Below are 24522 nucleotides of genomic sequence, written 5' to 3'. Positions count from 1 at the left end.
CCTTTTCCGGGACCTGGCGTTCGCCGAGAGGCCGGCGACTTCGCTTTCCCGCCGCGCGCCTGCGCGAGCATCTGTTGCTCGCGCCGGGGCTGCGCTAAGAGACTTCCTCCGCTAGGGGGTGGGTGGGTACGCTGCGTGCCCTTTTCCGGGACCTGTCGTCTGCGCGAGGCTTCACGTTCCCCTCCTGCGCCTGCGCGGACTTCTGCTGCACTCGGAGACCTCCTCCGCTAGGGGGGTGGGGTGGGCACGCTCGGCGTGCCCTTTCCCGAGACCTGGCATTCGCGCGGAGGCCGGCTTCGCTTCCCCGCCGCGCGCCTGCGCGACTCGTCGCCGCAGCCGCCTCGGAGAGCGCCGGGCGGAGAAGGGCGAACCTTGAAGGTGCTTGGCGCTGAGGCGGCGGCGACGCTGTCCGAACGAGGCCGACATGCAGAGCTGGAGCCGCGTCTACTGCGCTCTCGCCCAGGTAGCGGCCCGGAGGGGGGCGGGCGGGGAGGAGGAGTGGCGGGCCTCACCGCTGCCTCGGGCGAGAGGGCGGGCGGCAGCTCAGGCGACGCCCCGGCGAGGCCGCGCTCCGACCTTGGGCCCGGTCGGGTCTTGGCGCCTCTGGCAGGCAGCTGTTCAACAGGGGAAGCTCCGAGGCGGAGCACCTGCTTCGCGGGCGGGAAGCCCCTCCAGGTCGCGGCTGTGAGGGGGAATCGGCCGCCCGCCGAGGAGGCCGCTGTGCTCCCCCCTTGGGAGTCCCGTCGGGGCTACAGCCTCCCCGAGGCCGGTGGGCCAGGGGTCATAGTGCGGCGACGTGGGGCGCCCTGAGGCCGAAGAAAGAGCTGTGCTTTAGGCGGTGATCAGCCCGTGTGGTCTGAATTGCAGAGTTGGAAAGGGACCACGGGGGTCATCTATTTTTATTTTATTTTATTCAGTGAATTTATATACCGCCCTCTACCCGAAGGTCTCAGGGCGCTTCACAGAACAAGGTCAACAGATAAATCCACAACAGATATAATCAAAATAAAAACAACAACCCAGTAACACCCCCCCCCCCAAAGAGCCATATTTTAAAAGGGCATAGCATCTAGTCCAACCCCCGGCACTACAGGAATCTTTTGCCCAACGTGGGGCTCGAATCCACTGCCCTGAGCTGGAGCATCACTTGCTCTATCAATTTAGCCATCCCAGACCAAACACTGTTTGGTGTAAGATAATTTTTGTGTGTTCCTTTATCATGGAATCGTAGAGTTGCAAGAGATCCGGAGAGTCATCTAAATCCAATTCCCTGCAATGTAAGAATCTCAACTTGCAGCTCTCCCCTCCCCCCCAAAAAAAATCCAGTTTGAAACCATACTGGACCCTGCTTAGCTTTGCAAACAGCGCTAGCTGTTTTATTGGGTGGGGCAGGAATAAGAAGTTTTATTCGCCGCTGTGAAGTTTTTATTGCTGCTGCTGCAGCAGCACAACAACTGTACGCTGTCATCTGCTCCAGAGCAGCAACAAAACTTTGCAGCTGTCCCACTGGTTTGATTTCACCCCCAAAGATGCACAACTCAATTGCCTCCCAAGACAGATGGATTTCAACAAGAAGACGAAGCTGCCCTTTCCAGCTTGTTATTCACATGGAGCGTTGGGGCAGGGCAGAGGAGAGAAGAGAAGGCCACAAAACTTCAAAAGCCCAACAGCTGTTAGTGCTGTGGTGGCCATTTCATAGAATTGCAGCGTTGGAATTGGACCATGAGTGCCATCTAGTCCGACCCCCTGCAATGAAGGAATATTTTGCCGAATGGGGGGCTCGAACCCATGAGCCTAAGGTTTAAGAGTCTCATGCTGTACTGACTGAGCTATCCCAGCAGGTGTATTGCACCTTGCATCTAGTGTAGGCTGCAGTATACCATATTTTTCGCTCTATTAGACACACCGGACCATAAGATGCTCTTTAGGGGAGGAAAACAAGAAATAAGAAAGCAACACAAAGCACCCTGAGCTAAGAGGGTGTTGGGATACTGCCAGGGAGATAAAGTCCATTATGGCCCCCAAGCCGGCTGCCGGACGATCCATTGATCTCCCGTAGTCACGCAGTATCAGCAATTAACGACACGAGTTTCCTGAAAATACCTTGCCACATTCCAGGGCTCATGCACACTCTTATCAGCAGATAATGCACAGCCAGAAGTCGCACTCAGGAAAGCATTATTTACAAGCTTTTATTCAGCGTTGATCATAACAAAGAAAGACATGACTGTCTGCATCAGTGTCTTCGACAGAGAGAGAAAACGAAAGCAACAGCAAACATAAACATCCTGTGAACAGGAAATACGCAGGCTGTGACACAAACATCCTGCTCCCTTTTAAGGTGGAACGGAAATATCCTAACAGAGGGAACGCTCCTCCCTCTTCACTCAGGAGGCTTTGCGGGGCTATCCCTGAAGCCAGGAGAGCAAGCGGGATCGGTGCGCACCGATCCCTCTTGCCCTCCTGGCTTTCCCCCCACCTCCTGCAAGAGCCGCACACTCTTTAAAGGGAGGATGGCTCTTGGGGACTTTTGCGGGAGGTGGGAGAAGGGACAGAGCCACGTGCTGTGTCCCTTCCCCCACCTCCGACAAAAGCCAGGGATAGCCGTGAGAAGCCTCCGCAGGGCAGCGGGATGAAGGCTCCCCGCTGCCCTGCGGAGGCTTCGCGCCGCTATGGCAGAAGCTAGAACAGCTAGAGGGAGCGCTGTCAGGGCTGGCTGACTGGGGAAGCCCGGGTTTCCCCCGCCAGCCCCAAGGAGCGGCTCAGGAGCGTGCCGCACTCTGGCAATTTAGCTCCAGGGACCCCACATTCGCTCCATAAGACGCACAGACATTTCCCCTTAGTTTTTAAGAGGAAAAAAGTGTGTCTTATGGAGTGAAAAATACGGTATATGCTGCTGCTTCTCTCTCTGCTGGGGTGGGTTTTAAGTTCCCCCTTAGCTGAGGAGAAGGTGTCAGGGTAGTTTGAGAGAGGCAAGGAGGACTCTGCTACTGTTTTGACCACCAAGCCATGCTGCCTGTGCTTGTGGGTGGTGAATGGGCTTGGCATCTTTGTATGTGGTTGTAGCAAACCTAAGCAAGAAACATGGGCTGATAAGAGGGGGATTGCAGCAGCTTCCTGCAAATTTATTCTTACCATCTCTTTAAAAAAAAACAAGAAGCCCCCTTTGACTTGGCAATCCTTTGATCTACTTAATTCTACTTTGCATTACTTGTTTCTTTTTACGGCATCTGCGTCTGAGCCTGGTAGAGAGGCTTATTCCTTTGACTTTTCCAGGAGGAGAATTCAAAAAGAAGAGGCTCTTCTTCTGTCGTATTCTGAAATAAAGGACATATTTTGTTAGCTGTTCTGCACTAGAGAGTATGATAAGAGATGCCAGGCGGTCTGCGAGGCCTTTTGCATGTTCCACAGAGACCTTTGGTGTTCAAAAGTTGTCAGTCTTTGTATTTTCTAATAAGTCAGAGGTCAAAAAGAAGTGAGGAAGTGTTGACTTGTGGATTTATCTGTACATAGACTTTGCCACTTCCTATCAGTAGTGAAAGGCAGTGTTCAGAATAGGTGCTCATTAAAATAGATTTGAGTGGAACTTTCCCAACATTTATTTTTCTAACTCCAGCAGCTAATGATGCATAGTAAACAAAAGTGTTCCTTAGTGTGCAGAAATCACACAAGTGAGGCAGGGTTTTTACCAATACACTGTGATAATTTCCACCCCACCCTAGTTGTTTCAAATGATAAATACAGATATTGAGGATCTGAAGAAGGAAATGACCCATAGAAAGTATGATTCCTTAGGAACTAAAGTGGGAGTACAAGTGAAGGTTTTAAAATGAATTTTGAATTTTAATGAGTTTAGTTAATCCTGTAACAATTTGTTTGTTTCTTTAATACATAAACTATCCTTAATGGAGAACATAAATTTATTTCTTCTTGTTTTTCAAATCAGAGAAGCCATTTTAACCGGATCCAGCCTGGCTTACAAGGCATTTCTGTAGTGCCTTTAAGAACCTATGCTGACCAAGGTAAATATTATGTAACTTTAAACATTACATTCAATAGCCACATCAAACTGTACATTTAAATATTTTGGGTCATTGTTCCGCCATTTCTGCCTATGTGATGTTCCTCAGGATTATTAAGATGTTACTACATTGTGAAAAGTTGCATCGTTGCCTGACCAACACATGAAGATTGCTTCTCCACATTTTTTTGTGGTAGCAATGCAGATTCCAGAAGAGCAAAAAAAAAAAAAAAAATTGTTTTCCTTCAAGATACATGGAAGTAGTGACTGGAAAGGATCAGGCCCCTTTTCCATGTATTTAAAAGGAAAATACAGCTGAGATACCACAAACATTGTGTTGCAATACTTCAAGCTTACCGATGTATTTTTGTGATTTTAGCTATAATAAAAAAGATGATGATAAATAACAATTCTGTAGCCATGGAAGACTGATCGGTCAGATTGCTTACTTGGATTGTTGTATCAGTTGTTATTGTTCCTGTAGGCTTTTTTTTACTGAAATATCTTTTAGTGGACTATCTTGCATTATTATGTTGTACACTGTCTTGGTAACTTCTGGTTTTAAGCCAGTATATAAATAATTTTAATAAATATGTAATCATGTAAATGTCCTCATACATCTCTTAAGTATGTGCAATTAATTGCATTGGAACACATGCAAGTGGACTTTGATTGCATTCCAATCAAAATTAATGCAGCACTGGTACATGTTCAGAAACTTTCTTCTTTTTAAATGGAAAGAATTGCATTGCTTTCTTTCTCCCATTTTAAAGAATAGGTAGAGGGATTGTATCCAAGAAAGATACTCTGGGCAGACCCACTGAAAAAAGGGGACTTAGTCATGTTCGTTGATTTCAGTGGATCTGCTTCAATGGTGTGATCTCTTTTTCTGTCTGAAATATTTGACTGGAAATTTTTTTAATGTAAAATATTTTCTTACATCTTCCACATCTTATAAACATCTGACATCTTTTTCTGTCAGTTGATGCCGATGTTACTGTCATTGGATCTGGCCCTGGGGGGTATGTTGCAGCAATCAAAGCTGCTCAACTTGGCTTTAAGGTAAGGAAACAGGATGAGAAGAATCGCATAATATAGCCGTGGCGCAGATAATCTTGCAGTTGTGGTTCTTGCAATTAAGTCAAAAGGAAGACGACCATTTGTAGCTTTGCCGCCTGTATCTTGAAGATGCAAATTGGATGGCTTTAAAAGAGGATTCCAGGCATAGGCAAACTCGGTCCTCCAGATGCTTTGGGACTACAACTCCCATCATCCCTGACCACTGGTCCTGTTAGCTAGGGATGATGGGAGTTGTAGTCCCAAAACATCTGGAGGTCTGAGTTTGCTTATGCCTGGATTAGGCAATTTCATTGAGGGCAAGACTACCTGTTAGAAGCAGTATGCTTTTGAATACCAGTTACTGGAAACTGGAAGGGGGAGAGCGCTTTTGGTTCTTACGGGTTTCCCATCAGCATCCGGTTGGCTACTGTGAGAAAGCTCAACTAGATGGGACATTTGCCTGATCCAGCAGGATCCCTTGTGATCTTCTGAATTGCCTGCAGTCTAAAGAACCTGCTATACAAACTTGGGGGAAAGAGTTGTTTGTTGAACAAAAGCCGCGTCACATTGGAAAGGTAATGTGCAGACTTCACTTGGCACAGATAGGAGGCTAAATATACGAGATACATCTAATAAATAGAGAATACACATTATAGCAGGCTGATTTTGAAATAAAAGCTTTAAGAATAAACTCTTCAGCAGTGTGTCTCTTTCATATAGAGATGTGGCTTTTATTATGTACAGTGGTACCTTGGGTTACATACGCTTCAGGTTACAGACTCCGCTAACCCAGAAGTAGTACCTTGGGTTAAGAACTTTGCTTCAGGATGAGAACAGAAATCGTGCTCCGGCGGCGCAGCAGCAGCAGGAGGCCCCATTAGCTAAAGTGGTGCTTCATGTTAAGAACCATTTCAGGTTAAGAACGGACCTCCAGAACGAATTAAGTACTTAACCCGAGGTACCAGTGTAGTAGACAATAATGGTGTCTTTGAATCAGATAAGGTTATATCAGACATTTCAGAAGGAGATCTGTGATGCTCTGTTTCTCTCTAGCAGTGATGGAGAACGTATGAGTTGCTAGATGTTGTTGCAATCCAACTCTGATCAGCCCTGGGCAGAAGAGCCATTGGTTAGGAACAATGGGAGCTGTCTAACAAAATGAATGTTTTGCTATTAGAAAAAATGCTTATAGGAGTATTCTAAAAAAAGAAAGAAAAAAGAATGAATTGTTTGAAAATAAAAGTGTAGGAACCCATTGTGGCCTATTTGATCTATGGAGGGGAGACTGTTTTATGAAAATTCCTTTTCCTTTTAATTCTTAGACTGTCTGTGTGGAGAAGAATGCAACACTAGGAGGGACCTGTCTGAATGTGGGATGCATACCTTCTAAGGTAGGTAGAGTTTTTAGTTCTCACCTTGTGCTGTATCTAGATTGGAGGAACATCTACATTCATTTTTGCACAGAAGTTCTACTGGGGCTCATCAGCTTCATGGTGGGAAAATACTTAATCAAATCGTTGTCATCATCATTTTATTTGCATGCTGCCTTTCCATAGTTAAAGCCAAGAAAAGATTTATATAATCACAAGCATGACAGAAGTAGTCATAAATAAATAAAGCTCTTCAAAAAGTACACAGCCAGGGCTGGCTTACCCATAAACCCTGGGGTGCAGGGCACCCAGGCACCAGGCTCTCAGGGGCGACAGGGCGAGAGTCCAGGGCTGAGATTTGGAGTCCGGGATTGAAGAGCCAGGCCAGCCGACAGCCACCACCACCCATTGGAACGTCACAGGCTTTTCTGCTGCGGGCACTGAGGTAGCCAGTCGGCTCCGCCCTCCTGCGTGCCTGGATTGGTGCAGCTTCCAGTGGCATGGGAGAGAGTTGCGTGCCCCTCAAAAGCTCAAAAACTCTGAGCTGCCCCCCTAGAAAAAGCTCAACAACTTTGGCCTCCCCCTCCAAAATGGGGGCGCTGGGCAGTTTTTTTGCACCTTAGCGCTGCATATGCCCAAAATGGCCCTGTACACAGCTGAACTGAAAAAAATTCCACATAATTAATAGAAGATCTAAAAATAAAGATACAAAAAAATTCAATATCAATAACAGCAACAAGAACTCCTAAACAGTAGCCCTTCCCAAGAGTCTGTTCAGCAGCCTCAGCTTTTGTTGTTGGAGTCAGTCAGGCCAAGTGGGAAAAGGCAGGGATCAGGTCTTCCAGGACTCACAGCCAATACGGTCCCACAGTATGAGAAGCCATGAATTGTCGTTTTGCAGTCCCTTTGGTGTGTTGGCTAGTGTGTCAGACCATAATTAGGACAGAGAGGCTGAGCATGGAAACTCAAGAGTGACCTTACGTGAATTGTAGCTGTGAGGATTAAATGGATGTGGGAGAATCAGGTACCTGAAGCCCTTGGAGGAAGGGCAGGGTGGAAATGTAACAGATATTAGTACAGTGGTGCCTCGCAAGACGAAATTAATTCGTTCCGCGAGTTTTTTCGTCTTGCGGTTTTTTTCGTCTTGCGAAGCACGGTGTCGGAAAAGTTTTGGAAAAGCTTCAAAAACCACCAAAGTCTTCAAAAACCTCAAAAAAGGCTACCACACCGCGTGCTATGAGTTGCTCCTCGAAGTCAAGTCGCAACTGTATTAACGGTTTTAAGAAAAAGGAAACAAACTTGCAAGACGTTTCCGTCTTGCAAAGCAAGCCCATAGGGAAAATCGTCTTGCGAAGCAACTCAAAAAACCAAAAACCCTTTCGTTTTGCGAGTTTTCCGTCTTGCGAGGTACCACTGTATTCAGTTTTTAATGGGATTATATCCTCCTCAGCAGAAGAAAGGAAAAGCGGTTTCACCTTAAATGGCTGGTTGTTGCCAGGATCTGGTAGTCAGTTCTTTGCCAGCACATTTGTTATTTAAGTCAACCTGGCCATCAAGATTTAATCATGGGGCCTAACAAGCAGCAGCTAACTCTACTATAAAATACAAAATACAAATATATAAGATAAATAAATACTATTTTATTTAATCTAGGCCTTGGAGGCTGGGTTTGGCTGCTGTGCATGATGCATCTAGCCAAGTATACTCTAGACCAGATGTTCTTAAACTATGCAGCATGCCTGATAGGTTGTGGAACAGTATTTGACCCTACACTTGAATATTATTTTTCTGACAGTGGGGGTTTGGCTGTTTTGATCATGGTCAGATTAAAGAGCAGGCTAATGAGGCTTTCTACTAAGGCTTCAATTTTCATAATATGGCACTGGTGCTGTCTAATATTCCCCCCCCCTTTAAATTTACCTGTAGGGGTAAGACTACAGTTATTAAAATCTCAGTTATGTATGTGCTTTTATTTATAGAACCAAACAAGTTTATTAGGTGATCCACAGCCAGCAAAAAAAAAAAAAAAAAAGTGCACAGCTTTACTTCTGGAATTAGACATAGAATGTCCACAGGAGCAAATATGATACAAAGAAAGTAGTTGTCTTTTTATTCTGGAATCTGAAGTATCATTTTCTTTGAGAATCTTTGTGACTTCCCAACTAATTGGGTAGAATTAATGCCAAACACTAACCTTATGCTGCTGCTGAGTTGATATTGCTCCTTTGTGTTGTTGATTAATTCCTGATGATTTTGTGAAAGTGAGTTGCTTTTAAGTGTCCAGCTCAGGGGTCAGCAAACTTTTTCAGCAGGGGGCTGGTCCACTGTCCCTCAGACCTTGTGGGGGGCTGCACTATATGTTGCCATGATTATGACCTGCATTTTTGGCAAAAACCCTTATTGGGACCAACCCAAACGTTGCCCAAATGTGTGTATTTTTTGGTGGGGAGGGGGTGTTCCCTCATACACCCACACTGCTTCCTTTGTGTTTTACGTGTTGACAGTTATTATTTCTCTCATAGTGGGGGCTGAGGTAAGCGCACCATTCCTGTCAGCTCTGGAGAGCGTGTGCGCATGCGTGGGTCAAGGGAAAAGCCGTTGGCTACGCTAAGTCAGGCCAGCGCCGCTCAAGCAAAAATGTTCTTTTCCCCACGTGAGGGAAGACGGGGCAGCGGCTGTTTGCTTTTCCATGTAGCTAATGAGTGGCCTCCCCAGCAGGGCACAGAACTGCTTCAGAGTGCAGCCACTGAGGCTCTCACTGCTTCCTCCGGCAGGAGGCACCGTCGCCACAGACACTGGCGAGCGCCGCTCCCGAGGCACCTCTGAGCCCCTGCCGCCATAACTGCCCTTCCTGAAGTCAGTCACTGGCAGCTCCATGGTGGAAATCCAAACTGTCGCTCCTTTTCCCTCTTCCCCACCCCAGAAGAAAAGATTGCTGTGCGGGCGTGACGAACGGAAAAGGGGCTTGTCTCGAGCAGCTGTCCGCCTCATTTTGACCCCCAAGGCTGGCTGAGTTGCAAAAACCATCGTGTGTGCGCTATGACGGCTGCCTGGATTCCCAGACCGTCCACGGGCCGGATCTAGAAGGCAGTTGGGCCCGATCCGGGCCGCAGACCTTAGTTTGCTGACCCACGAAAGTTACAAAGATGTATCATTGGAGCATTGGTTCACACATGCACCTGTGTCACTTGATTACTTCGTGAGAAGCAGCTGATTGTGTGAACTGACTCCCTTGAATAACATTGCATTTGAGATAATGTGAATTGATTAGGAAGTTCTTTGTGGAAACTTATGTAGTCCATTCTGACTTCCATTCATTCATTCACTTGATACTGCAGGCATCAAGTGCTGAACATGGTGGTGTTTTCCTGAAAAGCAATGTGAAATTACTTCATTCTGATCTTAGGATAAATAGTAGGGATGTCATACTATAGCAAGGGTGACTTAACCCATGCTCATCCAAATGTTGTTGGACTCCAACTCCCATCAGCCCCAGTCAGTCCAACGATATCTGGAAGGCTGCACGTTAGCCACTCCTGAACTTCAGTAATCTTTTAGTACAATATCCCCTGTGGAAATTGCATGCTTAGTTTAATTTTGTTTTATGTTACAGGCCTTGCTGAACAATTCACACCTGTATCATTTGGCCCATGGAAAAGACTTTGCTAGTAGAGGAATTGAGGGTAAGTATGAAATACCATCTGTTGACATTCCAAATATCCTGGTTCTGCTGTGCTAGTGCGTAGTGAGATAATTTACGGGATTGGATATTGGGTTAGCATCCTCTTAAGATAGTGTAAAGCCCTAAATATAGGGAGTCTACTCTGCATATTTAACAGGATGCAGTGCATTAAATAATGTTAATTAAATTAAAATTATATATCCCCAGAAACTTGCCAGGCCAATACTTAGCTGGAAACCTGTACATTACTTTGGTCTAAGCTACTGGGTAGAATATTGTCCGCGAGTTGCTCTTGTCTGTAGAGGAAAGGGCAAAAGACTTAAATTTTGATAGAAAGAATTGTGCTTAACATTCCTTGCGCACAGCAGGGCTTTCACATGCTTCCTGGTGCAGCCCTGTGTTCCGTTCCCCAAGCTGCTCCTGTGGGTGGGATTTGATAAATCACTGCTTGATTTAGAGCAGGTGGGAGAATAAGCAATGTTCTTCCACCCTCTGCATGAAAAAGCAGAATGTTCTTTGGCTTTTGAAGCCTTGCCTTTCAGTTTTGTTCTAAATGAAAGCTAAAAATTCAGGGAAGCAGCCTGAAAGAGTCAGGTCATTCCATGACTATGGTCTTGATTCTGATCTAAGCAAACTTAAATCATTAGAAAATATATATTTAAGCCAATTTTATAGGTCTGCTTCTCTTTCTTTTAGTCACCATGCCATGCTGTATGTATTAACCTGTCTTCTGAATTCACAGAAATAACCCTAACATTTTAAACGTTTCTTGCAACAGGCATCTTCTTAGAAGAGGCATGCTCTCCTATGTGAAGGAAAGGGGAGGAGGGCTTTATTTAAGAAAAATCAGAGACACCTTTTAACTGGATAAATTGAAATGATAAATAAACTGAACATTGTTTTATTATTCAAGACATTTGTATCCCCCCTTTTAATAGTGCTTTCAAGGTAGTTAACAAATGAAAAGTAAAACAAATTAGAATTACTAAGTCCAAAATGTTACAGAATAGTCTATCGGTAAAAAAGCAATTAAGATATCACCAGCAGCATAAAGGATACATCTTCCACTAAAAGCTTGGAATAATAGTGCATCTAATAGAACTGTAAGAACTTTGCCATGTGCTTAGGTCTGCAAAAATAAAGACTTTGTTACGTTTGCACATATTTATATAAAATAAAAAAATTCCTTCCTGTAGCACCTTAAATTTTTTTAATTTTTTTTTATTTTTTTATTTTTTTATTTTTTTATTTTGACTATGGCAGACCAACACGGCTACCCATCTGTAACTGGAAACATATTTATATAGTTACAGGACTCAAATTGAATTTAGAGAAGATGATGGAGCAGAAAAGTGGTGCAGTCAAGGCCTTAACAGGGGGAATTGCTCACTTGTTTAAACAGAACAAGGTACGTCTGGACTCTGAACCAAAAGCAGTTTACTGCTTGCGCTATTCCTGGCCATTTCTTAGTCGCTTTAGAAGTTGATGCTGGTGTAAGTTGCCGCTTTTCTATAAGTGGTTGTCAGGACGGCAGCCCAGTTTACAGGGAGTGGACCCATTGAAATTGATGGATGTTGCCTGAGGGTGATTCACGTTGGCTATTGCCCAGAGATTAGTGGTTTTAATCCCATCTTCAAATCTAAACTGATAGTTCTTGGCGAGAGAAGCCAGAGCAATAATTAACTCCTTTTGCTCAGATATATAGTCTGAACATGGTCAAATATATCCCCGAAGAACCACAGGATGAAGTTTTCCTGACTTGGTTAGGATATCATGGGCTGCATATCCACTAGCAACTGCTGAAGGTGGAAACCCCATCAATATGTGTGCTGTTTACAGTTTCCCCCATTCTTTAAAGGCTTGCCAGCCATCTAATCTGCTCCATATGTAGGCCAAGCTTCTTTTCAAAGTGAAGATACTGATTTATATACTTTCTTCGCACTTTTAAAAACAGGTGGCTGGCTGGCGTCCTCTTGGGTGTTCTTGGGAATCACTGGGACCCGCATGCTGATAGGATAAAGTTGTACTCATTAAATGCACGGAAACTTAAAGAGTTGTTTGCTTAGATTAAAAACACTAGTGTGTGCCACAATAAAAAACTGAAACATCTCATGTGTGCCCTGTGTCACAAAAAATACAAAAAGCTTTTTACTCCATCAGCCTCTGTGTATCAGATTTCAGTGCCTCCTTTTAAACAGGGTAAAGAATAGCATTGCTGCAACCTGAAATGTTTCTTAGTTAATTTTGTTTAACAAGAGCTTTCTTTTTTGCAGGTGACACATGTTTCTGGGTTTGGAAAAATAACTGGCAAAAACCAGGTCACTGCAACGAAAGATGACGGCAGCAATCAGGTCATTAATACAAAGAACATCCTCATAGCCACTGGCTCAGAAGTAACACCTTTCCCGGGAATTACGGTATGACTTGATTTTTAAACTTTTTTACTGGTGTGCTCACTGCTTACTTGCCATTGATAGACTGCAAAAACGGGCCAGCAAACCCAAATTTTCAGCTGTGCTTGGCATGCCCTGAGTCAAGAAATCTTCCTCCCTCTCCCTGCCCTCAATCAGATACATGCCTAACATTGTATTGGGATCAGAAATTCTTAACCCTTTTCTACCCCTGCAGCACCCTCAGGTGCCATTGTTTGGTCTTTTAATATGTTGCAGTAACAAGTTATAATTTTCCAGTGACAGGGCTGTCAAATAGGAACATTAGTAGTCTTTGTTGCTTCTGTTTTCAGTGTTATTTATGTTACCTTCCATAGGTGTAAGAATTATGCTACAGTGGTGCCTCGCAAGACGAAATTAATTCGTTCCGCAAGTTTTTTCTTCTTGCGAGTTTTTCGTCTTGCGAAGCACGGTTTCCCATAGGAATGCATTGAAAATCAATCGATGCGTTTCTATGGAGACCGTCCGGGGACAGAGGGGAAGCGCCGCGGGCCTTCCCCTTTGTCCCCGGACCTGTTTTAAAGCAAGGGAAGGGGCAGCGGGGAGAATCGCTTCTCCCCGTTGCCGCCCCTTGGTTCAAAAGGGGTCCGGGGACAGAGGGGAAGGCGCGCGCACGCCTTCCCCTCTGTCCCCGGAGATTGCGGGGCTGGCAACGGGGAGAAGCGATCTTCTCCCCGCCGCCCCTTGCTTCAAAAGAGGTCCGGGGTGCAGGGGCAAGCTTCGTTTTGCGAAGCAAGCCCATAGGGAAATTCGTCTTGCGAAGCAACTCGAAAACAAAAAAACCTTTCGTCTTGCGAGTTTTTCGTCTCGCGAGGCGTTCGTCTTGCGGGGCACCACTGTAGTTTGCTAGGACATGAGTTGCATGTGCTGGCAAATTAGGCTGAGGTCCCTTCACCTTGCACAGCTACAGCAAAGGTAGACAGGAGGGCTTGTGTGATGAAGGGAGCCTGTTGCTAGGCAAAGAGTTGTATCCACTTAAGTCCATTGAAATTAAAAGGCCCAAGTTGGTTCTGCCCATTCCATTCAGGGGGTCTCTTTTGTGTGACTAACTTTGTATACAATCCAGAATGAGGAGGATCATTTCTGGAAAAGTGCCATCGAGAGTTGCTTGGTCTGGAGAATGGTTTCATTTTCTAGCTGCTTCTGTCCTGTGCTGATGTAACTAGTTGAATGGCAAGAATAGTGCACCAAAACAACAAGGCTTAAGCTAGGCTTCTGAGTTCAAATGTAATAGCAAACCACACTTGATAGGAAGCCAAGATTTGTAAGCCAGCAGCAAAACATGGTTTCAAATGGTGGTTTGCTGCCCTGAATTAAACCATGGTTAAGTTCAGAGAAACCATAATTAGGCCAGGTCAAACTTTTCTTGCTTATGGCCAGAGGTGTTTGCAACATGCAAACTAGCTCAAATATATATTGTGCAACAAATCCCGTTTGCAATTACAAATAGGCTAAACACCCCATGGTGTGGTAGCTGTTAAATATTCACTTCTGGGATCAGAGGAAATTGGGTGTGTTAATAGTGGTATGGCTGTTGTCTTACATACAAGCTTGAAAAAAATGTTGGCATTTTATACACAGTGTATGATTTTATGCAAAAGTCTCATATTTGGGGGAAATTATTTTTCTTTTGTTTAGATTGATGAGGATACGGTTGTATCATCCACGGGGGCTCTTTCTTTGAAGCAAGTCCCTGAAAAAATGGTGGTCATCGGTGCAGGAGTCATTGGTGTGGAACTGGTAAGAAGTGCTCTACCTCCTTTTAACATTCCTAGTTGACATGCGAAAAAATATTTCTGGGCCTCATGTAGTTGCCTGTAGGGGTCTATTGGGCTGTCGGGAGTCACACAAACCAGTCAAGGTACTAAGGAAACGTGGGTTGAATAAACCAGTGCCCTTCTATAGGGGCTGCTTATACGGCTGTTATGATTCTTGCAATCGCAGAAATAGTTTTCCATATGGCAGCAATTGTGCAAATAGCAGCAGCTCTCTATCCACTGGCATGTGGAGGTGCCACGCCATCCAGGCTTTATTTCTAGGCCGTTCTGGTTTGCAGCCTTGCATCCTTGCACGATAAAACACGTGGGGCTTAGTGAATATTTGCACAGGGCTGATATACAGCAGGGCTTCTGCAGGACTAGAAGCCTTTGGATTACGATAAAAAATTCTGCTGTTATTCCAAGACCTATTGGGAATCCTCCAATTTGGGAGCTGTGGCTCCCAGCCAGTTGGAAGTTTCCCTCCAGAAGATGTTGGATTCCCAACTCCCATCAGCTCCAGCTAGTATGGCCAATGGACTCAGATGATGGGAGTTACAATCCAATAACCTCTGGAGGACCACAGGTTCCCCATTCCTGGTTTGTTGTATTCCTAGTTAAGGAAATTTATCGGTCCATGAAATTGTCATGAAAGTGTAGCAGGCGTTGTGCAAAAGATTACAAAACATTCCTGGGCTGTTTAAAGATTTCTGGTGGAGTTTAATCTTCCATGGTTGCCATTAGTCAGATTAATTTGTAGCAAAAGCTACACAGGAGCTATAAAATCACTCCCTCTCTCTTTTTTTTTAAAAAAAAGCTTTTTTAAAAAAAATCAAAGTAAAAATGGGCTTGTTTACATCGCAGGGTTCAGTCTGGCAGCGTCTCGGTGCAGATGTGACAGCTGTGGAGTTCTTGGGCCATGTAGGTGGATTGGGTATTGATATGGAGATATCTAAGAACTTCCAGCGTATTCTCCAGAAGCAAGGCTTTAAATTTAAACTGAATACTAAAGTTACCGGTGCTACCAAGAGACCCGATGGAAAGATTGATGTTTCGTAAGTATGTATGCAACTATGTAAATATGTAACTTAAAGAAACAGGTTGTCTTCTGTTTATGAAACCTAAATTAGCCCCAGATCAGACTTGGGATCAAGGGAGTGGTGGAATTACTGGCACCTATATACAGTTGTACCTCCATTTGCAGCCGTGATCCATTCCGGAGCCCCGGCCACTAGCCAAAAAAGATGCAGGGCAACGTGCCGCATCTGTGCACATGCTCAGAGCGGTTTGTCTTCTGCACATGCGCAAAGCGCAGTTTAGCGCTTCTGCGCACGTGCGAATGGCAAACCCAGAAGTAACCTAAATAAAAAAATTCCTTCCAGTAGCACCTTAAAGACCAACTAAGTTAGTTCTTGGTATGAGCTTTCGTGTGCATGCACACTTCTTCAGATACACTGAAACAGAAGTTGCCAGATCCTTCTATATAGTGAGAAGGTGGGGAGGGGTATTACTCAGAAGGGTGGTGGGAATGGGAGAATGGCAGATAGCTGAGATGAGCCTGGACATTATACCCAGAGCCTGCAATAAACCCAGATGCCAACTTTGCTGCCACATACACCCAGACAACACCATTACTGGCCCCAACAACATCACACATACCATCTCGGGACTATTTAATTGCTCATCGTCTAACATTGTGTATGCCATCAAATGCCAACAGTGTCCTTCAGCTCTCTATATTGGACAAACAGGCCAAACCTTACGCCAAAGAATAAACGGACATAAATCTGACATCAAGAATCACAGAACAGAGAAACCAGTAGGAGAACACTTCAATCTCCCAGGACATTCTATACAAGATCTCAAAGTAGCTGTTTTACTACAAAGGAATTTCAGAAATAGACTGGAAAGAGAAGCTGCTGAATTACAACTCATTACCAAACTTAAAACCATGAAAAGACCTGGACTGAACAAAGACATTGGATTCTTATCTCACTATACATAACTAAACCATTTCTCACCTTCCCACCCCTTGCCTTTTCCTGTAAGACCTATTACAGTCGTTAAGAGTCGTCAAGAGGCTCTCTCAGCTATCTGCCTATCTCCCATTCCCACCACCTTCTCACTATATAGAAGGATCTGGCAACTTCTGTTTCAGTGTATCTGAAGAAGTGTGCATGCACACGAAAGCTCATACCAAGAACTAACTTAGTTGGTCTTTAAGGTGCTACTGGAAGGAATTTTTTTATTTTGACTATGGCAGACCAACACGGCTACCTATCTACTACTGGAACCAGAAGTAACCTGTTCTGGTACTTCGGGGTTTGCCGCGGACATTTGCCGGAATGGACGCTAGACAAGACGGATGTTCATGGAGGTATTACTATATATGAGACTGATTCTTGGGGTATTTCAAATATATTTTCATCTCTGGAAACATGTTTACAGAACTGTAGCTATCGGCATGGAAAGTGTATATTGTAGAATCAAATATACTGGGTTGTAGCTGTCTGAGTCACGCTCAGGGAGTAGACCCACTGAAATAACGTTATTCTGGTCCATTGATTTTTTTTCAGTGTCACCCAATGTGGTGCCATCTTAAGTGTTGTGTTGGGTTTCCATTCCCACGTGCCGCTGCTGCCAAAGCCTCCATAACCTGTGATGCAAAGTGACAGGTTCCATTGAGCTCTCATGAGATTTTGCTGCAGTCTCATTGGAAGCAGTGGTGTTTCTCTGCAGGCGGTGCCCCCACTGCCTGAGGTAACTGCTTCACCCTGCCTCATGGCTGGGCATCCCTGCTGACCATTGGCTAGGCTAGATGGGGTTGATGGATGTTGGGAGTCCATCATCTGCAGGGCTACCACTGACATAGGTGACGTAATCCATTAGTTTATGCTTAAAAAAACACACAACACAGACAAGTCCTCTTGGAGCTGCTAATCTTGGATAATGATAGTTACTTATGCTTCTTACACTGCACAAATTGAAATGTTTCTAATGTAATAGGCATTGGCATCCTGTTCACATGTTCAAAATTTTATATGCGTTGCATATTTTATCCCTCAGAATTAAGGTGGCTGGATAAAAACCACAAAGTTTAAACTTGCATTTGTTACACTCTTGATGTGTAGACTCTATGCATTTCACAAAATTCCTATGCAGTTTGATTGTATTGTTTGTGGCACAGCTGGCAAGATTAAGAAGAGAGCTGGACAATGCGTAGTCGAAACAATTCGAAGGGGGGTTTAAGAGACAATCCCACCTTTTCATTATAGACATGGTGTAGTTGTGACAGTTAATGAGATGATTATAACATTCCTTTAAGCTGTTTGTTGGAGAACTGCTGTAGTCACTTACTGTGACATGAACGTAAAAATGTGTAAATCTAGTATGGTTTAACTATAATTTGCTGTGGTTTTGCAGGGCCTTGACATGTTATCCATGTAACGACCCATAACTGTTAGATAAAAAGGAGTGATCAGGATTCATTGACAACAGGTGTACTAGCAGTATGTTGCTTCTCTATTCATGAGGACTGCCCTACTCCTTTCCCCCCAGGATTGAAGCTGCTGCTGGTGGCAAGGCAGAAGTGATCACTTGTGACGTACTTCTGGTTTGTATCGGGCGGCGCCCATTCACTAAGAATCTTGGCCTGGAAGATGTGGGTATTGAACTAGATAATAGGGGAAGAATCCCGATCAACAACAGATTCCAAACCAAAGTCCCAAAGTAAGTGAAGTAATCAGATGGGTTGTTGGGCTGTTGGAAATTGTTTTTTCTGAGTTGCTATTTTGAGTTTAAATTTAAGATTCAGTTGTATTAGCAAGATGGGTATAAAAACTGGTTGTAGTTTAGTGCGGGAGCATTGGTTAAGTGGAGGAATATTTATACTGTGTCAGATTGTAACAATCTCCTCTTTTGGCTGCTTACAATCATAATTAATAAATGCTAGGAAAGGATGGCAAGAACAAGCCCGTTTACCTTGGGCCTTCATTTAAAGGTAAAGGGACCCCTGACAGTTAGGTCCAGTCGTGACTGATTCTGGGGTTGTGGCGCTCATCTCGCTTTATTGGCCGAGGGAGCCGGCGTACAGCTTCCAGGTCATCTGGCCAGCATGACTAAGCTGCTTCTGGCAAACCAGAGCAGTGCATGGAAACGCCGTTTACCTTCCCGCCGGAGCGGTACCTATTTATCTACTTGCACTTTGGCGTGCTTTCGAACTGCTAGGTTGGCAGGAACAGGGCTGAGCAACGGGAGCTCACCCTGTCATGGGGATTTGAACCTTTGGGTTAAAACGAGACTGTAGCTCAAAGTTATTTTACCTGAAAAAATGAAAAGTTTCAAATAAGATTAGAGATTTGGCTCTTCGTTGTATTTTTTATTTTATTTTTAGCCTCTTCCATGTATATTCAGGACAGTGGGTCAAACGCTGCTGTTACAGTGCACGTTTTTATGTCTATCTGCCTGTTTTTCTTTACTTGGCAGCATCTATGCTATTGGCGATGTAGTTGCTGGACCGATGCTTGCTCACAAAGCGGAAGATGAAGGTATTTTGTGTGTTGAAGGAATCGCTGGAGGTGCAGTTCACATTGACTACAACTGTGTGCCCTCGGTCATTTACACACATCCTGAAGTTGCCTGGATAGGAAAAACGGAGGAACAGCTGAAAGAAGAGGTACTATTCGGAGTTTCTTCTGTCTGCTCATAGTAGAGCAGTGTGTCTATGCCCTGGTTTGCATGTGTCACTAAGCCAAACCACAGCTAAGCATGAACTTAATGATTGTGCAGGTACTTGCTGCAAACGTCTCGGCCAGTTTGCTCCTCACCCAGTAGTCCTGCTGCCCAGAGTTAAACCATAGCTTAGCTTAGAACAGTGGTTCTCAACCTGTGGGTCCCCAGATGTTGTCGGACTACAACTCCCATCATCCCTGAGCTCTGGCCTTGCAAGCTAGGGGTGATTGGAGTTGTAGTTCAACAACATCTGGGGACCCACAGGTTGAGAAAGGCTGGCTTAGAATACCATCCAAACTCCAGGCTCTTACTCCAGACAACCCATGAATTTTAAGAACTTTTCAGACTCCTGAAGGTATTTTTTGCTTTCAACTGCTTTGAGCTTCACTAAAGAATTATTATTATTATTAGCTATCTATCAAATTTGTATACCTCCCCCAGGTCTGACCACATAAAATCACAACATAAAAACATAAAAAACAAAACCAAAGACAAGAAGAACCCAATACCCCCCCTTTTCTACAACATGTTTTAAAAGGGCATTTGAGTTCAGCAGCAGTTAGCACTGCTCTCCTTTTTTGTTTGGATCATTTGAGGTGCAGTCTTCTTTTCAAATCTATTTTTAACTTTTGCATTAAACCATGGTTTGTTCAGGGGAGGCAAACCACCAGCCTGCGTCCCGACATAAAGCTAAACCAAACCGTGGCTTAGTGGCAAGTAACACTGCACCAGAACAGCTGGGGGGAGGAGTGGAGCAATGTGATTTTTTTTTTTTTTTACTGTGAGTACCTGAATACTTGTGTGCTAACACTAAGCTAGCCATAGCTAAATGTGATGTGCAAACTGGACTAGCATTTCTTTTGGAGCAAAGGGTAGAAGAATGGATCTGGCAGTAGCAACTATGTGCTTGAATATCAGTGTTTCTGTTTATAGCGGAGAGGAGAGGGAGCCTTTCATGATTTTATTGTTATTGTTTTAGATAGCTATAGAGCAGCCATGAGTCCACAAAGCCAGGTGCTAGGAATCATAGATGTCGTTCAGTCCTGCTCCCAGAAACAAACCACTCTTAAAAACCTGCGGAAGTGAGAACCCCATGGATGTTGGAAACAATGCTGCTGCAGTTCTGAATGTTACATACCATACGTGGTGTCATACGTGTCTTCTGAGTGCTCTTCAGTTTTCCTGCCTTTTGTCCCTAAGTAGCAAGTGCTTTTCTGTAAGGTTCTGCTACAGCAGCCCCAGTGGAAAGAAAACAATTTGGGGAAAGGGGCTGTTTTGAGAGCGCCACTGCCTTAAATCAAGTGTCCACTCCCCACTCCATATTCTTAAGCAATTGCAGCAGTTTCTGTACATGGATCTATAATGGTTGTGTCTTCTTCAGACCTCAAGAAAATGTAAACTGGGCTGCACCACATCTGATGGCAGGGTTGCGACTCCAGGACTGAATGCTTCTCCACACAAAACATTTGTGTTTGGGAGGCGGCTAGGATAAAACCCTCTCCCGGACACCTAGTTTTCTATGTAGGAAATACTTTCGTGTGGAACAGGATGTGAGCATCCGCTCCCTAACTTGGCCAAGACACAGGGTACTGCCAGAGAAGTCATACTTTTATCTCCTGCACTTGGCAGAAAAACTAATGTCCAGCTTCTCATAACTGTCTTTTGCTTTTTAGGGGATAGAATACAAGATTGGCAAGTTTCCTTTTGCTGCCAACAGCCGAGCTAAGACCAACGCTGACACAGACGGCTTGGTGAAGATGCTAAGTCACAAAACAACAGACAGGATGCTGGGAGCGCATATTTTAGGAGCAGTGAGTACTATGCGGAATCTGCACATAGTGCTACAGAATCTTGAATTTATTTGGTTCTGGTGGACAGGAGTTCATAATATGCAACCATGTATACTTCTGGCCTCATTTGCTGGTGGCTTGTTAAGACTTCAGAAAAATGTTTATATCCCCAAGACTGTTTTGTTTACCACAGCTCAGTTGCTCTTCTTATATGCCTCTTGGTGTTCTGTGTACCTTTTCCTTCCATAATTCAAGAAGATAACCTAAGAATGCCACAACAAATGATGGATTCATGGGCATTTAAAATAAACACATGCCTTCTTGCATAACTTAGTGCACTGCAGAATTTGATTTTTTTTTTTTTTGGATTGCAGACTTAAGGCTTTTCACATGCCGGCTCCCAAATCCCCAGTCATGGTGTGCTATTACCATGTGCCACTACCAAGTGCGGCACAGTGGACTTGGCCACAGTTTTGTGTTGTATGAGTTTTCTCTTACTCCGTGCTTCTCAGTCTGAGGTTTTGACAGTCATGGCATTCGCCAGCAGAATGCAATTCTTTAAAAACAAACAAAAGCAAACCAGAACATGAAAACCCCCATCATGCACACTGCGTTCAGAGCACTCTGTGTGCAGTGATAAAAGCATATAATTTGGTCTTATGTACAACTTTAAACATCCTGAGCGTCTCAACTTTCATGGGGGTGGTGTTTTTTAAATAGCATGTCCTGAGTCCTTATATCTATGAAGCTATGCTTGAAAGCATGCAAACAGGCACCCAGACCCAGATTTATGATACTATTACATACAAATATAAGAAGCCAATGGCCTCTTAGAAGTGGTGTTCCCCAGTTGCTTTCTCTCACAAGGTAATAACTCTTCAAAGATGGCAGCTGATGAAATATGCACATGTATAATATGTAAATCTTGTGGGGGTTTTTTAATCAGTACTTGCATAATTTAATGAAGATTTCATTGATAGCCCTAAGCCTTTGCTAGGTGTATAGTTGCTTACCTTAAGCATTTAACGCAAGATCAGATTTGACACCAAATTTTGATAATCTTTGTAAAAGCACAGAATACACAGAGCTCTATTTATAGTTCTCTGTACCTCTGCTTTAATTTTTTCCTCGTACATTTATTACTGGTATAATAATTTTTCCCCCCCTCCAGGGTGCTGGAGAAATGATTAATGAAGCTGCTCTTGCAATGGAATATGGAGCATCATGTGAAGATGTTGCCAGAGTTTGCCACGCACATCCAGTAAGTTGGTGTGAGCTGTCTAGTCATTTTTGTCTGTCTGTGGGTTAATTGAAGATCCAGATAATTGCAAGGTTCCCCCCCCCCCATTGTTGTTTAGTTGTGTCCGACTCTTCGTGACCCCCCATTACCTTTTCCTAATTACTTTCTTTTGTTCTCAACAGACTGTGTCTGAAGCCTTCAGGGAAGCCAACCTAGCAGCATCATTTGGCAAAGCGATCAATTTCTAAAGCAAAAGGATACAGTTAATGCACAAAGCATATTTTCCTTTGAAAACTGACAGGAGGCTTTGTGAAAAGCTGAGTCATTTGAAAACTTCTGGGACTTAACTAAGTGAACTTTTCTTTTCAACATGAGCTATTTAAACAGATTTGGGGTTGGGAAATCACCCAACAGCTGTACATTAAGTATGTTTGCTTGTTTGTACATTCTAGGTTTCTGCAGAAGACAAGCTACAGCAATGACAGCTTAAGGTTTAGCGTGCTTTAAAAGAGTCCATCATGTTCTTGGGCAAAATATAATTGTTGATACTATCCAGTGTTGCTGTTCTGTCATTGCTGAGGAACTGATACTATAATATCATGATACTTAAAATATGCCACTGTCACCTTTGCACAATGCTGTCGTGGTAATTTCAGTGAGAGGGATAGCAATAGGTTTCAACGCGTCACAATCTTTTAAAAGTTATTTTTTAACCAAGGCTAGTCTTTGTCTCGGCTCTTCTTGATATGTAGGACAAAATGATACGGCTGGTTCTGCTCTGTGAACAGCCATTTGTATCGAGACATTTTTTAAAAATGGAAACACACCTCCGTTTTTGTGAAACTTATTGAAAGAAAATCAAGTTCTTTTGGAGAAACAAAAATTGGTATATTAAAAAAAATACACTGTGTGGAAGGCAAGTGGAAGAGTTCATACAAAGCTGTTGCACAAGCAAATCAACATTTTTGGCTTTAGCGCCATTGTCCTCTCACAATGCTCTGACATGAGGTGCAAGCAGCAGTCTCCTTCCTTTCTGCTTGTATGCACAGCTGAATCCAGGTAATAGAATCCATGATGCAGTTTCCCTGCTTCTTTCCCTATGCCTGCGCTTCACATACTGGGTTTCATGACCTCTATTGTGGTGGAGGATCCCTTTTCTTGTCCCTAGAGTTGCATAAAAATAATTCATGGTACATTATCAGCTCATTTTTATGGTGGCGTTCTTCCTTTGTTAGAAATAGTGGGGGAATGAATCTGTTCAAACAAGAGGAAGATCAGAAAAAAAACTCGGAATTTGCTTCCTGGATGGCACTGGTTCAGGGATCTTATGGGCCTAAGGGTTCACACACACCCTTTAACTCATGCAGACACCTCAGCTAATGTAAAAAGGGTATTTTATTTTCTACTGTTTTCCAAAGAGTACAAATACATAATATCAAAACTCATGTCTTGCAGGCAAAAATTAGCACCTGTCCCAGGGAGTTCTAAGGCAAGCAAGCACCTGATACAGTGACAGTCAAAACATAATGAAATAAATTATGTTTTTGTCTTGTTTCAGGCACCTTTCCCCCTCACTCTGATTCTGCAAATGTTTGGTCCTCTATGGCTTTATTTTATGAATTAAGCGTTTCACTTTCTTAACATCTGTTGACTTAGCAGAGGAAGTTCTGGAGCTGCATTCATAATCTCTTAAGCAGAACTCTTTAAATTGAAATCAACTTCCCATCTAAGGTTTTATTATTAGAGTACTTAAAAGGGTTAAAATACCATTTCAGGATAATGAATGTAACACTGGTTAAATGAATCATATGCTTTGTTACAAAAGTACTGTTTATTAAGTAAAAGAGAAAGTCTTTGGTTTTAAGATATTAAAGCTGGTATTTAATCAAATTATGAGGTCTTAAGGTATGAAAAGAATGTATGTCAGTTTAAGATTTCTCTCTCTTTGGATTTACACGTTCCCTTTCCAAAGGGTTTTTTTTTCCTGGTTCCATTTTCCAATCAGTTACTAGCAAGTGCTGTAAACAGCAACTTTTTGGCTGATGGCCTGCAAGAGGCTGCGGACTGTTTCTTCCAGCTGCACCACTTGCTTGGCTTTGTCTTCCAGAATTCTTTGATTCTTTTCATATGTGTTTTCCAATTCTGCAAAGAAAGAAAAAACGAGGGGGGGGGGGAGAGAGAGAGAGAGAGAGAGAGAGAGAGAGAGAGAGAGAGAGAGAAGAGTCAGGTTATTCCAACAGCAGACACTACATGTTGGGTAGTTTGAAAGCTAAAGTAAAGGTGGAATTGGAAAGAAGTCAAACCCCATTGTACTCAGTTATCTGGCTTTACAGAATGTGAGAGGCTTCCAATAAAAAGGAGAAACAGCTGTATTTGATGATGACGATGTTTTATGTCACGGTGCTGCGGAAATGGGCTTAGG

The 24522-nt window shown here is 43.7% G+C and overlaps 2 protein-coding genes across 3 annotated transcripts in view; one reads left to right on the top strand and one right to left on the bottom strand.

The window, feature by feature from the left end:
* Positions 1–304: 304 nt before the first annotated feature.
* Positions 305–23661, top strand: DLD (dihydrolipoamide dehydrogenase). Its single transcript, XM_081211697.1, has 14 exons — positions 305–463; positions 3947–4022; positions 5004–5083; positions 6403–6471; positions 10064–10133; positions 11440–11540; positions 12406–12549; positions 14221–14322; positions 15204–15394; positions 17898–18068; positions 18825–19014; positions 20744–20881; positions 22032–22121; positions 22283–23661. The coding sequence occupies exons 1-14, from the start codon at positions 425–427 to the stop codon at positions 22346–22348; spliced, it is 1527 nt and encodes a 508-aa protein (XP_081067823.1). The 5' UTR covers positions 305–424; the 3' UTR covers positions 22349–23661.
* The window catches only part of LAMB1 (laminin subunit beta 1), a 54841-nt gene continuing 53796 nt past the window's right edge, over positions 23478–24522 (bottom strand). For both annotated transcript variants that reach the window (XM_081211391.1, XM_081211390.1), the window contains exon 33: positions 23478–24242. In XM_081211391.1, coding sequence (XP_081067517.1) covers positions 24109–24242 — 134 coding nt within the window. In that variant the 3' untranslated portion in view covers positions 23478–24108. The remainder of the gene's footprint in view (positions 24243–24522) is intronic.

The sequence above is a fragment of the Podarcis bocagei genome, assembly GCF_964188305.1.
Source record: "Podarcis bocagei genome assembly, chromosome: 10".
Classification (NCBI taxonomy): domain Eukaryota; kingdom Metazoa; phylum Chordata; class Lepidosauria; order Squamata; family Lacertidae; genus Podarcis; species Podarcis bocagei.
The sequence above is the reverse complement of the archived record's forward strand: the minus strand, read 5'-3'. Positions and strand labels throughout refer to the sequence as shown.

Bases quoted from the DNA above. Each gene is read 5' to 3' on its own strand.
- DLD (XM_081211697.1), top strand. From the start codon at position 425: ATGCAGAGCTGGAGCCGCGTCTACTGCGCTCTCGCCCAG. The intron at 4,023-5,003 runs GTAAATATTATG...TTTTTCTGTCAG, and splicing joins AAGAACCTATGCTGACCAAG to TTGATGCCGATGTTACTGTC. The intron at 10,134-11,439 runs GTAAGTATGAAA...ATATTTATATAG, and splicing joins TGCTAGTAGAGGAATTGAGG to TTACAGGACTCAAATTGAAT.